We start from the raw sequence: 17,812 nt of genomic DNA on the forward strand, positions 1-17,812 counted from the left end.
GTGGAAATGGTCATATTTTAGAGTGTTCTTGGTTAGCAAAAACTTCATAAATAAGTAGCAGATATTTGACAATTATCCAAAACAACCATTGGTTTTTGTTTTTAATAAACCAAAGGAAGGCAGATTTAAATAAAAATAGCAAATATTGAGTTTAATTACTCTTTTCTTTTTTCAAGTTCACCTTTAAATTTCAAGGTGTTCTCTGTCTAAAGTCACATGTAGACTTAGTAGACAGACTGTTTGGGGAGGGTTGAAAATAAAAATAAAATGTCAGCAGATCTTCAGAAACAGCAGCAGGAGGGACAGGATTAAATGCCACCTCCGCATCTGACCATGTGCTCACAGGGCCAGATCTAAAATGAAAAAAAGAAGAGATTTATCCTGTATTTCACGGCAAATAAAGAGAAAGGAATCTGTTGTACCTCATTTACATTCAGTCTCTTTTCTAAACCAAGCTGGGTCATAAAGAAAAAGAAACCAGCTGCTGGTTCGCTTATCCAGGACAGGTCTGGTAAACAGAGGACGGTGGAGAGCCGGGCTGGGCGGCTGCCGACACCTGGTCAGCAGGTCAGCAGCTTGGGTCACACTGGGGGCAGGGGAAACCTCAATATGGTCCGAGGCTTTTTATCCCACTTAAGTTCGGAAACTATTATACTTCCTTTAAAAAATGTATTCTGTATGAAAATCTCAAAAACAATACAAAATGAGAATTATTTAAAATATTTTAAATAATCACATCAATTAAAAAAAACTTCAAATTTCTCTCTACAGAGAAGCACGGTGATTTTTCATAACAACCACATAACATCCTGACCATCACAACACAGCTTTAAAGGTGCTGGAGAAGAGAAAGAGTGCCCGAGCCTCCCTGGCCAGGCAGCTGAGTGTATGGGCAACGGCTCTTCTGAGGGTGGGGCGGCCCTGGGCTGGGGGAAGGCCCTGATTGGGGGGTGGGGGGTGGGGGGACGTGGTTCAATCAGGGGGCTCAGAAGCACCGCCCACAGCTCCTCTGTGCTGATGCCACTGCATTCTGAGTTTGTTGTCCTTTCACTGTCGTCCTGTCAATTGAGATCATGGTGTGATCTACGCATCTACCAAAGATTGGAATCAACAGAAGCAAAGTGTCCATCTAAGCTGTTAATTTTGCAGAGTGCGGTAGCTGAGGGATCACTGCCAAAGAGGCAGAGAGGAAAATAATTCCCAGAACCAGCAGAAAGAGGCCAACCTTTGCGGATTTCCACCTGCTGGTAAAAGCTCTCTCACACAGATAATACATAGCCCCTGCTACCCCCAACAAGGCTGCCTCCAAAGGGTGAGAGCCGAGCAGAGAAGCTGTTTGAAGGGTAGAAAAAAGCGGTCGGAAAGGTGTCGTTGGCCATACTCTGGTTATCCTAGGAACCTGAACAATAGATAAAGGAAAAGAAAACGGCAGGGGAAAAAGAAAAGGAGAAAATAATGCTGAATATGAGTGACCTACAAATAGCAATTACAGAGCATGGAACAAAAATAAACAAAACACCACGGAGGATGTTAATGGTAGATTCCACATGCAAGTCCATGCCATCGTCTGCATCCACATGTATCAGTCAGGAGCCCAACCATGCCTAGAGAACCTCAGAGTTCACACGGCAACACTTAAGCTTTCTGGAACTCGGCTGTCCTGTGAACACTGAGTCTCCTGCACGGGGCTCGGTGGGATGCAGGCCAGAGGCGAATGCAGAAACATACACCACGCAGCCACCCCTCCCCCGGTTGGTACTTAAAAACAAGTCGCCTTCATTTAGAGGCGTCATCCACAATCATCTGACCAAATGATGAAAAGAATTACACTTTCAACATCCTAAGGAAAGGGAGGAAGATACAATAAAAATGAAAATCAGTAACAACAAAGACATTTCTGCCATTTTTAGTTGAGAGCTTATAAATACAAAACGATTCCACGTTTTCTAAAACATAGCTAAAATTTTAAATTATCATACTTTTAAAAACAATACTTACCAAGCTAGACGGCACTACCATTAAAGGAGTGTGATTTTATGGATTTCCCAAGATAAGTTACTGGCAAGAAAAGTCAGGACTTTGACCTGGAGGTTCTTTTGTCTCAGCTGGTGTCTAGAGGCACTTTGGGGGCAGAGTTCTGTGCCGACCACAGGTCTCCCCTGCCTGCTCACTGAGCCCCTTCTCCGCCATGGCATGTGGGTTGTATCTTCCTCTCCTCCATAAAAAACTGACAGCCAGACCACACACACACTGAGTTCCCCTTCACCAGGAAATATACCTCACGGGCCTTTCTTGGTAAAGCTTCCATCACTAGCCAAAAAATCCTTGTAGTTGATCTGACAGTTTCTTTTTTATTTTATTTAATTTTATTTATTTTTTTATCTTTTTGCATTACGTGGGCCTCTCACTGATGTGGCCTCTCCCGTTGCGGAGCACAGGCTCCGGACGCGCAGGCTCAGCGGCCATGGCTCACGGGCCCAGCTGCTCCGCAGCATGTGGGATCTTCCCGGACCGGGGCACGAACCCGTGTCCCCTGCATCGGCAGGTGGACTCTCAACCACTGCACCACCAGGGAAGCCCGATCTGACAGTTTCTTTACACTGATAATTTTAAAATTTAAGCCTAACCTCAACAATGATGTCATATGATCACAAGGCCAGGTACACAGCTGAATGCTAAACTGACTTCTAGGAAAAGCTGTGAAGAAAAGAATCTCCTAATCGTTGGACTTGTGGAAAAAAAAAAAAAGGAGTTCTCTCTTTTTCAGTTGTGACAATATTTTCCAGTTGTGACAATAACTGTGTATTTTGCTAAATAACTTATTTGACAAAAGTCTTTGGATTTTAAACTTTGAACCTGTTGGGTCAGAGTTCTGTTTTTCAGTTGGTAAACCACTGATGAGGCTGTACTTCACCATATATCAGTGTGTGGTGATTATTTAGGAGTTAGAGGAATCCTAACAGGAGTTGCCATGAAATCATTAGTTCTTTAATCACATTATTTGGGAATAGAGAAGACTGATCAAATTTCAACACTATCAGCATGGTTCAAACTTCGTTTCTTCACAAGATCCATACTATCTCCCTTCACCTGGAAAGAGGGACCTCTATCATTGCTTCATTTGAACCCCTGATGATTCATCGCAGCCTAAAAGTATGGACTGAGTGTAGTCCAGTGTTTTATTCATGAGAATCTGAAGAATAATTAGGTATCAGGTTGGCTGCTGGTAGAATTATTGACTGAAGCCCTGCATCTTGCCTGCAAGTATTTTAGAAGTCAAGTGGGACAGAAAGAGCCTTCTCAGGCTTTCTCTGGCTGGCAGACCTGTTAGCTCTTCCTGGAAGGGCCTCATGTGCCACATCCCCTGTCTGAGAAATGAGTAGCCCCTACATGAGCCTGGAAGTCTCCGGAAAACAGCAAAAACTGTCAACCCGTCCAAATAGCTGCTTTGGCTCCAATATCACAAAACATGCTTGAAAACAATGAACAATGGTTTTTCATGGATCAAAATTCTCCCCTTGGACTTCTGCCTCAATAAAAGAGTCTATTGTAGTCAGACTTCACTAAGTTTTCTGTTTAGTTTCAACAATTTTTAAGTGGATTAATGCCCTTTGAAAGGAAGAAAGTATTTCTTTAATAAATATCCATACTTTCAACCATTAATAAGTCTTCTGGGAAAAAAAAAGTACTTTAAATGAACAAAGAATGGTCAGACTTCATTTGGGTTACTCTTAGGTTTGGTTTTCTTTAGCTACTAAAAACCAGTAAGGTTATTTAAAGTTCAGTCTAGCTTGTGGAAGTTTCTCAAGGAAGCTAATGATTCCAGACCGTCTAACTGCTCGCAAGTTACTCTGCAGAGTCTGTCGGTTACTTACGAGAGACCGGGAACTCTGCCTGGACGCTGGCAGGAACTGTCTCACGTTAGTGGGTGTTTCCTTTTCAATGGAATGTCGTCTCTGGGGTGGCTGCCGTCGTTCTGGCTGGGGTGTGGAGGATATGGGCAAGAACTTCGGAGGGTCTAAAGAAACGGAATGAACCACACTGAAATCAACTCTCTTATAAAAAAAACTTAAGTTTTGAATTTCTAACAGAAAACCCTTTGTCATTTGTGACAAACACTGCATTCAAAGATGAAGTGTTTATTTTGTTGGAGAGGTATATTAAGATGGGAGGTCCGTAGGGGGATACTGGAAGGACTGTTATAGAAGAATCTTTGCAAGATAAACTTGCTACATAAATAGCAAGGAAAAGGAAAAAACAGTTTTTAACATTCATTCAAATTCATGCATAAAACACAATATAAATAGTCTCTCAGATTTGTAATACAAATGCCATCATGGTATTTTCCACAGAATTTTGCAGTTAAAGAGTCTCAGGCTTTATTTAAATTTTTTTTAATTGGACAAAAGACTTGTATTCAATAAAAAATTTTAAGAGCAAAAAATTCAAGAAGTAGATCTTGGGCTTTATTTTAAAAGCATGTAAAAATTATGTATTCTGTGTGTCAAATCATACCAAAATTCTCAAGTGTACCCTCCTTTTACATTCTTTTTGAAAATAAAATATGAAAACTCTTTCTTCTTGATGTGTATCAAGACATTTTATCCTTAGGTTTAAATCAAGCTTTATTTAAATTTCAAAAAATAAATTCCAGCTTCAATGTTAATACTATATATGCCACTGCTCCTCTGCCTAGGAGTATTTGGGGACAGGGTTTAAAAGGAGAATGTCTCAGGGTCTGATTCACATTTTGGAAACATAAGGAGGACAACAGAAATCATTTCTGCTGTCAGAGCTTTACTTCTGTTATTGATTTCTAATCAACTGGTAGCCACCCCAGCTCACTTTTAGTTACTCTCTGCATGGAATATCTTTTTCTATCCTTTCACTTTCCATCTGTTTATGTCTTTGCATCTCAAGGAGTCTCTTGTATACAGCATGTAGTTGGATCATGTATTTATCCATTCTGCAAATATCTGTCTTCTGATTAGAGAGTTTAATCCATTTACATTGAAAGTAATTACTGGTAAGAAAGGACTTATTTCTGTCATTGTGCTATTTGTTTTCTATATGCCTTATAGCATTTCGTTCCTCATTTTCTGCATTCCTGTCCTGTTTTGTGTTTAGTTGATTTTTTTTTTTTTTTTGCAGTACCCGGGCCTCTCACTGTTGTGGCCTCTCCTGCTGCAGAGCACAGGCTCCGGGCGCGCAGGCTCAGTGGCCATGGCTCATGGGCCCAGCCGCTCCGCGGCATATGGGATCCTCCCGGACCGGGGCACGAACCTGTGTCCCCTGCATCGGCAGGCGGACTCTCAACCACTGCGCCACCAGGGAAGCCCTAGTTGATTTTTTATAGTGAAATATTTAAATTCCTTTCTCATTTACTTTTTGTTTATATCCTATAGCTATTTTCTTTGTGGTTACCATAGGGATTATATTTAAGATCCTAATTTTATAACACTATAATTTGGATTAATACCTGCTTAACTTCAGTAACACAGAAAACCTCTGCTCCTATACAGCTCTGTCCCCATCCCTTTTAGTTCATGGTGTCACAGAATTACATCTTTATATATTGTCTGCCTCAAAACAGACTAATAATTCTTTTAAATGCTTAAGTCTCTCAAATTATATAGAAAACAAGATTTGGAATTACAAACCAAAGTTACAGTAAAACTAGCTTCTGTACTAATAGTTCTTTTTTTCTTTAAATGTATTAGTTTGTTAAGTCATGCAGAAAACAAAAAGTACAATTACAAACCATTGTTATAATAACATTAGCTTTCATAATTGCCTATTTATCTTTATTGAGATCTTTATTTCTCCATATGGCTTTGAGTTACTATCTAGTGTCCTATCATTTCACCCTACAGGACTCTGTTGAGCATTTCTTGAAAGGAAGGTCTAATGGTCTTGAGTTCCCTCAGCTTTTGTTTATATGAGAATGTCTTGATTTCTCCCTCACTCTTGAAGGACAGTTTTGCCAGATATAGGATTCTCAGTTAAGGACTTTTTTCTTTTAGCACTTAGAATATAGTGGCCCAGGGTCTACTGGCCTCCAAAGTTTCTGATGAGAAGTCTGCTGAAAATCTTACTGAGATCCCTTGTGTGTGATGACACTCTTCTCTCTTGCTGCTTTCGAGATTGTCTTTTGAAATTTTGAATATATGGGTTTCCCCCCACTATCTGAAAGAGTATTCCTATGAATCCTTTCATAAACTGAAATGGTATAAAGCAAAGAAGCAAATACCTTAGGACACGTCTTGCTAACGAATGCACAAAATAAATCAAGGTAAAGCACAGATGCTCACAGACACAGTTCAAAGTTATGGTGGCCTGATGCAAAGGCTGAACACTTTTTTTTTTTTTTTTTTTTTAGAAAACTGGGCTGGAGATTTGAATTTATTTATTTTATTTATTTTAATTTTTGGCTGCATTGGGTCTTCGTTGCTGCACGCAGGCTTTCTCTAGTTGCAGTGAGCAGGGGCTACTCTTGGTTATGGTGTGCAGGCTTCTCACTGCAGTGGCTTCTCTTGTTGTGGAGCATGGGCTCTAGGCACATGAGCTTCAGTAGTTGTGGCCCGCGGGCTCTAGAGCGCAGGCTCAGCAGTTGTGGCTCATGGGCTTATTTGCTCTGCAGCATGTGGGATCTTCCTGGACCAGGGCTTGAAGCTGTGTCCCCTGCATTGGCAGGTGGATTCTTAACCACTGTGCCACCAGGAAAGCCCTGAACACTAGTTTTGCTTTTCAGCTTTTTTTTTTGTAAAAGCAAAAATCCTCTGCTGATTTCTTTCAGTTAGTGAAGACAGGTATCAATGTAGGTCTTTTGTAAAAGTGAAGGGACATAAGGTGAACTTTTGAAAAGCAGGGGATACCTGTAATGTGTCCTGGTGTGGGTCTCTTGACTTCACCTCAGTTGAGCTTCTTGGATATTTATATTCATGTATTTCATCAAACTTAGGAAGTTTTAGCCATTATTTCTGCAAATGTTCTGCCCCTTTCTTTCTCTTTTGCTCCTGGGACTCCCACAACACGTATGTTGGTCCATTTGATGGTGTTCCACAGGTCCCTTAGTCTCTGCTTTTCTCAGTCTTTTTTCTTTCTGATCTTCAGTCTTAATAATTTCTACTTGCTAATTCTTTCTTTTGCCTACTCAAATCTGTCTTTGAATGCCTCTAGTGAATTTTTCATATCAGTTATTGTACTTTTCAGCCCCAGAATTTCTTTTTTGTTTCTTTCTAGGTTTTCTCTCTATTGATATTTCCATTTTGTTCACACATTGTTTTTTTCAACTTTCTTCACATCGTCCTTTATTTCTTTGAGCATCTTTAAAATTGTTGTTTTAATGTCTTTGTCTAGTATATCTGTCATCAGGTCTTTTTCTGGGACCTGTTTCTGTTATTTTGTTCTTCTGAATGAGCCATATTTTCCTGTTTCTTTATATGCCTTGTGATTTTTTGTTGAACACTGAACATTTGAATTTATCAATGTGGTAACTCTGGAAGTCAGATTTTCCCCTTCCCCAGGGTTTTGTTATTGTTTTTGTTTATTGTTTTTCTTACTGTTGAAGGCTGATCTCTGAAGATCTCTAAACTTAACATTTCGTCAGGTCTTTTATGAGCCATTCCCTGGGCAATCATAGTCACTTTCTAATCCTCCCATATGCATATGCCGTTGTTTTTGAATGTTCTAGGCTTTTCACTCTCAAAAGGGGAAACATGAAAAATGAAGGGGTGGGGGAAAGGCACCAGCCCTTTAAATCCCCTGGAGATGACTTCAGCTAGAGGGGAGGGGGTGAAGCTAGCAACAGGGCAACAATGGCTGCCTGCCTCTTTGCACTTTTGAAATCAGAAGCAGTAATCAGCAATCAGAGAACAGATCCCCAATATTTGGAGGACAGGGTCCTTCTTGTCCACCCTGGCTCCTGCAAGCTGCTCTAAGAACAGCACATAGCTGCCTGTCATGGGGCTGGGGGTGGGGGATGAGTAGTTGCCACTGTGCTATGAGCTGAAATCTACTGAAGTTAACCCTGGAAGTTTTAGGCATTCAACAGACTCCAGAGTTCCAAAAATAATTACATCAGACAGATTCTACCACTGCAATTATTGTCTAGGTGGAAAGACAAATTCTGGTGCCTCCTACTCTGCCATCTTCCCAGAATCCTCCCCTTTAATATATAAGTTTTAATCCTTTATATTGATCTTATAAATGAAAAGATTACCAATAGTATTTTTAAAAATCACTTAACTTTAGATTCTGTATTGCCTGAAGAGTTATAAAGGTGTTTTTACTATCTACAAATGTACGTGGGTAAGGATGTGTGTGTGTGTGTGTGTGTAGGGGGGATGATAACAAGTGTGATTATTCAGAGCTTCTGGTTTAAATTTAGATAAGGAGGTAATTAATCTAAAAAATACATACAGTTGACCTATTCCCTACAACTATTATCTGTAAGCCCAAAGGTGACTGATTTGTTATAAGGTGAGAATGTGAGACCCAACTGCCCGTTTTGCCCTATGTTATGATGTCATTCTAGGAAAATAACAATATTTCTCTTCTTAACTAGTGAAATTCCAGGGTTAGTTCTTTAATTAACTAGTTACCCCAAATGACAACAAGGCACTTTGGGATTCCCTTTTTTAGGTCAAGTATGTTTTTTAAGGCATCTGACACTAGTTCTTTGTACTACAAATACTCACTCTTCCTTGTGGACACAGCCTCCAGAAAGGGAGCTTCAAGGAATGAGGAAGGTGCACTGCTGCTGGCTGACCTGGGCAGAGTTTCTTCCTAAGAAAGGCACAGGCAGACAAGAGAGAGAGAGAGAGAGAGATCTCATGCTAATTAATAATGTTCACTCATAAATATTTAACATGAGGCGCAAAATTTTAATGTCAAAGGTTCAAGACAAGTTGGAGACAAGCTAGAAGGGATCTAAAATTAGACATGTCCGGGTTGTGCCCTGGCTTTGTCCCTCATTAGAATGATGTGACACTGACCAAGTTTCTTATCTTAGTTTCATAATTTCCATAGGTCACTACAAGGACAGATCTGAGAACACATTTAAAATGCTTACCACACTACCTAGCACACAAGAAATGGTGATTAATATTATCACTAGTGGAGTATTTAACACACTTATAAAAGTAATAGACTTGGAACCCCACAAGGGTAGATGTGGTGTATCTTGTTCATCGTTGTTACCTAGTACCAAATCCATCACTTACTAAGTAATGAATAAATATTTGTTGAATGAATGAAAACAAATATTTCATGAAATGTCATATGAATCTAGAAAAATGTCTGCATTGTGCCAAATAAAGTTTAAATTCCTATTACCAGTGAGAAGAGACCTTCTTAGTTTGTTTTACACTATACCAAAATAAAGTATAATATTTATTCATGAAAAATTTACTATTTACTATGTGACAGGGGATATACATTAACTAGAAGACAACTTATTTCCATAATATGTATAGAAAACTGATAAATATTTTTAAATATACAAGAAAGTTAGGTTAATATATTAATCTATGACTATGTGAAACAAATAGTGAAAATTCTCTCTGACCTACTTAGTTAAGGTGACTCTAAGCATTAGCCATTCACTAAAAACTGGCTTTACCTAAAACCTACTGCTGAAAGCATTAGTTTTGAACACACCTCACTATGAAGGATCTGGCCAAGGAACAAGAGAAGAAGAAAGCCTTGTAAACCGCACAGTCCAAACAAAGCCAGTCTGAGCAGCAACCTCCGCATTCTTGATACTCACCACCAAGAACAAGTCAGGCAACATAAGCAAAGACTCACTCCAGACACGCTGAAGGTCACACAAGTCTCTAGAAAAGCCAGCAAGAACTAGCATAATCCCCTTCTGCTTATGGAAGGTCAAAAAGGAAATAAAAGCTAAGAGTATCTCATAGGAAAAGAAAAACGGAGTCATACCAGAACTTTCCAGTAGTTATGAGGTGGGAGCTAGAAACAAACAGCAGAAACCATCCCCAATGCACATATTTCAGCCAACCTTCCCTAGAATCATTTTTACAGCCTAATTTCACATAAGTCTGAGACATGTCCATGCCTCGCACCCCACTACTTACTGGTCTGAAATCCCCGCACTGAGAACAGCCAAGAGCCTGTCCTGGGCAGGCAGGGCCATTGCAGGGACGGGGTGTGGCTCAGGGCCTCCCAGAAGCTGTGGTTGGTCCTCTGGCCCTAGCACGCCCACCTCAGGCAGCTGCACCCACTTTCAGACTACTTGAAAACTAATCCTACCATTAAAAAAATAAACTCAATCTGGATTAAAGACCTAAATGCAGAGGAAAACATAGGCAGAACAGTCTTTGACATAAATCATAGCAATATTTTTTTGGATCCGTCTCTTAAAACAGGAAATAAAAGCAAAAATAAACAAATGGGACCTAATTAAACTTAAACTTCCTTTTGCACATCAAAGGAAACCACTGACAAAATGAAAAGACAACCTACTAAAGGGGAGAAAATATTTGCAAATGGTATGACTGATAAGGGGTTAATATCCAACATATATAAACAGTTCATACTATTAAACATTAAAAAAAAATTTTTAAATGGGCAGAAGAACTGAACATTTTTCCAAACAGGAAATGCAGGTGGCCAACAGGCACATGAAAAGATGCTCAACACTGCTAATCATCAGGGAAATGCAAATCAAAACCACAATGAGCTATCACCTCACACCTGTCATTTTGATGTCAGAATCACTATCATCAAAAAACAAAAAAAACCCCCACAAATAACAAATACTGGAGAGGATGTGGAGAAAAGGGAACCCTGATACACTACTGACAAGAATGTAAATTGGTCTAGCCACTGTGAAAAACAGTATGGTGATTTCTCAATAAACTAAAAATAAAACTACCATATAACCCAGAAATTCCACTCCTGGGTATGTATCTGAAAAAAACAAAAACACTAATTCAGAAAGATACATGGACCCCAATGTTCACAGCAGTATTATTTACAGTAGCCAAGATATGGAAGCAACCTAACTGTCCACCAATAGATGAGTGGCTAAAGAAGATGTGGTGTGTGTATATATATATACACATACACACACACGCACACAAACACACATATACATACAATGGGATATTACTCAGCCATGGAAAAGAATAAAATTATGCCATTTGCAGCAACATGGATGGATTTGGAGGGTACTATGCTGAGTGAAATAAGTCAGAGAAAGGCAAATACTGTATAATCTCAATTATATGTGGGATCTAAAAAATATGACAAACTAGTGAATATAACAAAAAAGAAGCAAACTCACAGATATAGAGAACAAACTAGTGATTACCAGTGGTGAGAGGCAGTGGGGGAGGGGCAATAGAGGGGTAGGGGATTAAGAGGTACAGACTACTATGTATAAAATAAGCTACAAGGGCTTCCCTGGTGGCGCAGTGGTTAAGAATCCGCCTGCCAATGCAGGGGACTTGGGTTCAAGCCCTGGTCCAGGAAGATCCCACATGCCATGGAGCAACGAAGCCCGTGTGCCACAACTACTGAGCCCGCATGCCACAACTACTGAAGCCTGCACACCTAGAGCCTGTGCTCCGCAACGAGAAGCCACCACAATGAGACGCCTGCGCAACGCAATAAAGAGTAGTAGCCCCTGCTTGCCGCAACTAGAGAAAGCCCGTGCGCAGCAATGAAGACCCAATGCAGCCAGATAAATAAAATTTAAAAATAAAATAAGCTACAAGTATATATTGTACAACACGGGGAATATAGCCAATATTTTTTAATGAGTATAAATGGAGGATAACCTTTAAAAATTGTCAATTACTGTATTTTACACCTGTAACGTATAAAATTATACATCAACTATATATATATAAAGTATTTACTTCATAGAAAGAAAGAGAGAAAGGAAGAAAGAAAGAAAACTAATCTTCACCAAGATTAGTTCCTGCCCCAGAGGAGTCACGGAGACACCCAGAAAGGAACCGGGGAGCGGTGGTGTCCCTGTCATGTCCACTCCCGTTGACTAAACACTTTCTGCCTGGCTGAGGTGTTTCAATGGGTCTCTGACATCTCTTAACATTAGTCTTTTCTACAGCCTGGTCTGGTTTCTGAAATTTGCTTATTGTCTGCATATTGTCTGATCCAAGTTACTAGTCTCTGACACTAAGTTAGGCCCTTTCTAGTTCTTGACACTAAGTTAGGCCTTTTTTAGTTCTATGTCCTGACCAGTGACTCTTAATCAGGTCCTGGATGCAATGAGGTCACTGTCAGAAGTCCCGCAGCTTTGCTCCCGGGGTGGCGCTGTCACTGAAGGCTGCCAGAATCGTCTCAGATGCCAGCCTGGCACCTAACTCACTTAACAGGAAGGTAAGTCTCCTTCTTCCTGAAAAGAATCCCAGTGAAGGCATAGATACAGCTCCTTTGCTTAGTTTTCCTACTGAATGCTTTGATATAGCTCCAATCAAAGCTTATCTTGACTTTTAAAACGTTACCTGGGACAGGCTAGCAGAGGTTATTAAAGATAAGCAAGAAACATTGAGGTTTAGAGTTTTAGGAAGAGAAAAAAAAAGCGATGGAAAAAGATCCTGGTGTTGGGAGGTCTGGTTTAGCAGGGATTCTGCTACTGAAAAGTTGTCTTTCTAAAGTTGGTCTCTATCTCTACTAGAGGCTCAGTTTTCTCACTGAAAAGTAATGACGTTGAACAAGATTTCTAAGCCCCTTTCCAGTTTAAGTTATTTTAAATTCAAGCATTCTCATATACTGCTAGTTGGAATACTACAAAGTTTATGAGATACGCAGATTTTGGAGTTAGACTTGGGTTTCAAATCCGTCTCTATAATTTACTCTTTAACAATCTTAGTTCAAAGACAACACCTTTCTGTGTGTCTTGTTTCCTTATCTTTTATATAAGGATCGTAGCTACTTCTAGGGTCTGATCAATTTATAATACCTAAAGTATAACACAGAGTTGGCTCAATAAAAAGTAGATATTAGAGCTTTCTTTAAGGAACTTGGCAATATGTATCAAAAGCTATAAATATGTACATTCTTTCACCTAGCAAACATTCTTCTAGAAATATCCTGAAAAATAATTCAAAGCAAAAATGTATCATAAGGATGTTCACAATATTATTGTTATTTATAATAACAGAAGACTGGTAACAGCTTAAATGTTCAAAAACAGGGGACTGGTTAAATATAATATAGCAAATTATTATGACAGCATACCACACAGATATTTGGCATCATGTTGAAAAAGGATTAATCAGATGGGAAAATGTTCATAATATTTTGTTAAGTAAAAAGCATGGGTTAGTTCCAGTTCTGGCAAAATGGCAGATTAGATAACCTATTCCTACGACCTCAAGCAGGGTATAAAGTCTCTGGGTCACTACCAATAGCCCAGTTTCACAACTAGAAACTTTTAAGGACATCAATTCAAGCTTGTAGTTAATGCTGATTATTTAACTATTATAATTTAAATGCACAAAGCTGCTGGGTAAATCTAAGAGAAAAAAAAAGTCCCTTTACTGGTTCTGCAACTGGAGGTCTCACTTTACAGAAAGGAAGAAAATGCATTTCCTTGAAGGAACAAAGAACGCACGGCATTTAGAAGACTGAGGGCAAGTCATCATCTCATGGCTCTGAACAGGATTAAGGAGTTTTTCTTTCTACATAAAGCAGCTGAGTTTATGTTGATAAAGTAAATAATCCATTAATATCCATTTCATAAGAATATCTGACTTATAATAATATATTGACTCTTTACAGGGAAATTCACTACTCAATGGGGAATATTTAGACAGGAACCTGCTCTTTGTGATAATTTGGGCCCAACTTTAAGTTAACCTCAAAGACAGCAAGGGGCAACAGGAACTTTCTGGTGCACAATGGAGTCAAATGAAATATGTCTGCAGAGGTGAGCAGAGCTGCTACCCTGGAATGGTGGCAGTTACCTCTTAGTATGAAGTCTCTGTGGAAGAGAAAATTAAATGAGATCATGTATGAATGAGTTCACCATACAGTCGGTATTCTGGTGGCTGGAAGGGTTTTTTTGGTCTGTTTTTATTTTTGGTTTTGGCCGTGCTGCATGGCTTGTAGGATCTTAGTTCCCCAACCAGGGACTGAACCCAGGCCCTCAGCAGTGAGAGCCTGCAGTCCTAACCACTGGACCACCAGAGAATTCCCCTGGAAGGTATTTCTTAAACCTGAGGGAAAAACCTCCGGTGGAGAGACTGCAAGGCCAGCAGGAGACGTGTGATGGTGCACAGAAGCACTTCCTCCAGGAGTGAGTACGGTGCCCCGTCCGCAGAGGGACGAGCTCAGTGTCAGGCGTGCTGGGACTTCCTAGGGGACACTTCCTCTGAGAATGGAAAAGGCATGAAGATGGGGAGGTGGCGGGGTAGGAAGTGGAGAGCAGGGCCTAGCCCCGCCTCCATTTCTAGCTGACCCGCCTTGTACTTCTACAGCTTTGATGTGAAGGAAAAGTTTTGGTCCTTAAAAAAAAATTTTGGAAGCCACTCAGTAAATGGGAGGGAAGGAGGAAAAATGGGGAAGTGGTAATAAAATTGAGGGGATGGAAGAAAAGAGTAAGACCAGCCTTTTCTGAGCTTCTTCTTTATTTGGCCTCCACTGTCCTCCCACTACAGGCCTGAGTATTAGTCTTTGTTCCTGTGCAACCTCCACCAGGAATGCTTTAGACAAGTGAGAGAGGCAGGGTCAGTCTGCTCCTCCGCCCCCAGGGGAAGTCCAGGCCAGTAAGGGAGAAACAGGAGACCGGGGCTGTGACCTGGCCTGGCACATGCCACAAAGAGCGGAAGCCCTCTGCCCACTGCTCTCCTCGCCTGACTCCTCAGCCCAGGTCCTCCCTCTCCCTGAGGCTTCTCCAGCCCCCGGCCCCCTGGTGGCATCACACACGGGTGGCTCAAAAGGTGCCTGGCAGGCCGCGAGCACTCACCAAACACGTGTAATGACTCAGTGTATGCTTCTTATTTCCCATTTGGATTATGAGCAAGGGGACAAAGCCTATCACACTGCTGTCCCTTTACTGCTTACTGAAGGCATTTGGTAAATATTTGAATGGAAAAAATGGAGAGGCATTGGAAAAAAAAGAAGTTGGCGAAAAGGAAAAATAGGAGAAGAGTTAAAGAAAAAAGTGTGAAAAAACATTATTATAAAATGTGAATGAAGACACTGTGCAATGTGATGTGGGATATATCTGTCTTAGTATCTGTGGCCTTTTTTATAAGTGAGCAAATAGGACCAGAGATAAATCAATCTTGGTTTAGGAATTCCCTGACATCAGGAATCCATTAAGGTGGGGAAAAGAACACCCATCCATCAATTTAGAGAAGGCAGGACTCCTCAGCCTCTTTTCCGCTTTCATATTTATGGGCAGGACTGCCACATTCTGGAGCTGCAGGAGACCTCAGATGGAGGACACGGTGGAGGCTGACACAAAGGGACCTGTCTTCGTGTCCTGTCCACAAAGCAGAGCCAGAGCCCACGGCACGTTCCTCACTAACTCACACTGTAAGGAAACCCGGCTTGAGTTTCAAGGTGCTTCATTCATGTCTATAGAAACATCGGATAATTGTCAGGCTTTTACAAGAGACATTTTTCTGAGTTGGCTTCAACCAGTCGGTAGATAATCTTAAAGAGGCTAACGTTAAGAAAGCTTTTTAGGATGAACACAACTAATCTACCACAATTAAATTAAAGCTGAGTTTCATCAAAAGAAACCCTACGGAGCCTCAGAGAGGGCACCAAAAAACAAAACAAAACAAAAAACCTCTACTGAAACTTTGATTATCACAAAGCCCAAGTTTGAAATATAGCTGTTTAAAATTAAAGTCTTCTGCTCATCTGTGTTTTCTAAATTTTAAAGTTCGAACATATTTAGAAGTTTTAAAATTCTATATTCAGGGCTTCCCTGGTGGCGCAGTGGTTGAGAGTCTGGACGCGGGTTCGTGCCCCGGTCTGGGAAGATCCCACATGCCAAAGAGCAGCTGGGCCCGTGAGCCATGGCTGCTGAGCCTGCGCGTCCGGAGCCTGTGCTCTGCAACAGGAGAGGCCACAGCAGTGAGAGGTTCGCGTACCGCAAAAAAAAAAAAAAAAAAAAAAAAAAATCTATATTCAGAAGTTTAAAAAAAAAAAGGAATGTAAGGCATTCTCACATTCAGCATCTTTGCCCTGCCCCTCCTTAGTACTTTAGCGCATCAGCTGTAAGGGAAGAGGACAGAGGGGTGTGCTTGCTCCAGTGCTGGCCCAGGACCATTCCCTCTGTTCCAGAAATCAGAGATCCCCACCTTACTCCCAATCATGGGAGCCATGACTGCCCAGGCCTGGACCAGCAGCCAAAGACCAGGCTCAACACTTCTCAGCACCGTATTTCACACTCCCTTTCTAACTAATGGGCAGGCACGCAAACACAGCCTCGCTCTGATTAAGAGAATTGTGTCTAGCAAATCATCTCAAGATTTGGATTTAGGGCATCAGCACAATATTTTCACAAAGAGGAAAACTAAGACAACTGCAGAGGCCGCCCACTGCCCTCCTCATGGCCTGGGCATTCTAGCTCAGGGCAGTGAAGGACGAAGAAAGGACAGGAAGGGGGTCCTGGACACGGGATGGCGCGCTCGCTGCACCGGACACAGGTGCTCCCAGCAGACTCTGCAAGGGCAGCACTGGTGTCAGCACCGTCCAGCTTGGTCACCTCCAGCCACACGTGAGATCTCAATGAACTGAGTTTTAAATTTATTTAATATAATTTGCATTTCAATTATCACAGTTCTAGTGGCTAACCACTAGATCTTCTTTTAATTTAAACTGTTGTTCTCACAGGTTAGCATGAATTTCTTTAAATATGTGAGTGTCTGCTGGGGATCAGGACCTGGGAATATAAGGTGAATTCCGCACCTTCCCTCCTGGGAGCTTGCACTTGGTGAGAGAGAGAAAAAAATGGATAATTATATTACAAAGGGTCAAGTGCTCTAACACAACAGACGGATCAGAGGGTTATTATGGAATCGGAGAGGAGCTGGGTGTAGGCTGCACGCAGATGCACAGAGCGGAGCAATAGGGAGTGAGCAGGAAAGAGCAAGGGACCCAGTGGGGCTGAAGGGTAAACTGAAGCAGAGTGATGTTGCAGGCACCAGATGGCGCAGGCTCTGACGCAGCTTCTTCAGGGACAGGAGCTTAGTCCTGTAAGTGGCAGGAAGCCTTCAAAAGGTTTCAAAGACAAAGACCCTAGTGGTATTTGCAAGATGGAATCAGGGAAGCTAGGAAGAAGGAAGATAAGATATGACTGATGAGAGAGCGCATGCACTGAATTGGGCAGTAATAAGAATACTTCTTTACTATTCTTGAAGTTTGAAAAACATTTAGTGGCAAAATTGTTATTACTGATATTGCTGGATAAGGTGTGGAGACCGGTGAGGGCGTTATGAGAGAATAACCCCTCAAGTTCTAACCTGGATGAATGAGGAGAGAATGGAGCCAGCAACCGAGACAGCAGACAGGAGACTAGAAGCCTGTGCTGTGTGGCGTGGTTTGGCAGGGGGCGGGGAAATCATTTCATTTTATATAAGCTGACTTTGAGGGTCGGGTAGTGGAGACATACAATAGTGACACTGCGGACAGAGGCTTGCAGAGATCTGGGAGCACCCACGTCAGGAACAGGAAGGATCCGCAGGGCATGGGCACAGTGTTGGGGGACTTGTCTTTTGGTGTTACTATTACATAAAGAAGAAGATTCAGTATGGGTGTGTGTGTGTGTGTGTGTGTGTGTGTGTGTGTGTGTGTGTGTGTG

The 17,812-nt window shown here is 41.3% G+C and overlaps 2 protein-coding genes across 12 annotated transcripts in view; one reads left to right on the forward strand and one right to left on the reverse strand.

Annotated features, from left to right (window-relative positions):
- Positions 1-15,957, forward strand: part of PRELID3A (PRELI domain containing 3A) — a 92,268-nt gene extending 76,311 nt beyond the window's left edge. For 2 of the 7 annotated variants that reach the window (XR_003794849.1, XM_029231624.1), the window contains exons 6-7: positions 12,246-12,369; positions 15,401-15,957. Coding sequence is in view for 3 of the 7 variants with exons in the window: in XM_029231624.1 (XP_029087457.1) it covers positions 12,246-12,353 (108 nt within the window). In the remaining 4 variants the exon portion in view is untranslated. Of the gene's footprint in view, positions 1-771; positions 943-5,151; positions 5,205-12,245; positions 12,432-15,400 lie in introns of those variants that run through there. The other 5 variants (XR_003794848.1, XR_003794858.1, XM_029231637.1 and 2 more) reach the window with 4 other exon arrangements.
- SPIRE1 (spire type actin nucleation factor 1) overlaps positions 1-17,812 on the reverse strand; it is a 202,485-nt gene that overhangs the window by 10,032 nt on the left and 174,641 nt on the right. For 4 of the 5 annotated variants that reach the window (XM_029231574.1, XM_029231593.1, XM_029231604.1 and 1 more), the window contains 3 exons: positions 8,700-8,787; positions 3,876-4,018; positions 1,226-1,399 (listed from right to left, as the gene is read on the reverse strand). In XM_029231574.1, the coding sequence (XP_029087407.1) occupies positions 1,226-1,399; positions 3,876-4,018; positions 8,700-8,787 (405 nt within the window). The remainder of the gene's footprint in view (positions 1-1,225; positions 1,400-3,875; positions 4,019-8,699; positions 8,788-17,812) is intronic. The other variant, XM_029231583.1, reaches the window with a different exon arrangement.

The sequence above is a fragment of the Monodon monoceros genome, unplaced genomic scaffold (genome assembly GCF_005190385.1).
Source record: "Monodon monoceros isolate NGI ecotype Baffin Bay Population unplaced genomic scaffold, NGI_Narwhal_1 Super_Scaffold_1, whole genome shotgun sequence".
Classification (NCBI taxonomy): domain Eukaryota; kingdom Metazoa; phylum Chordata; class Mammalia; order Artiodactyla; family Monodontidae; genus Monodon; species Monodon monoceros.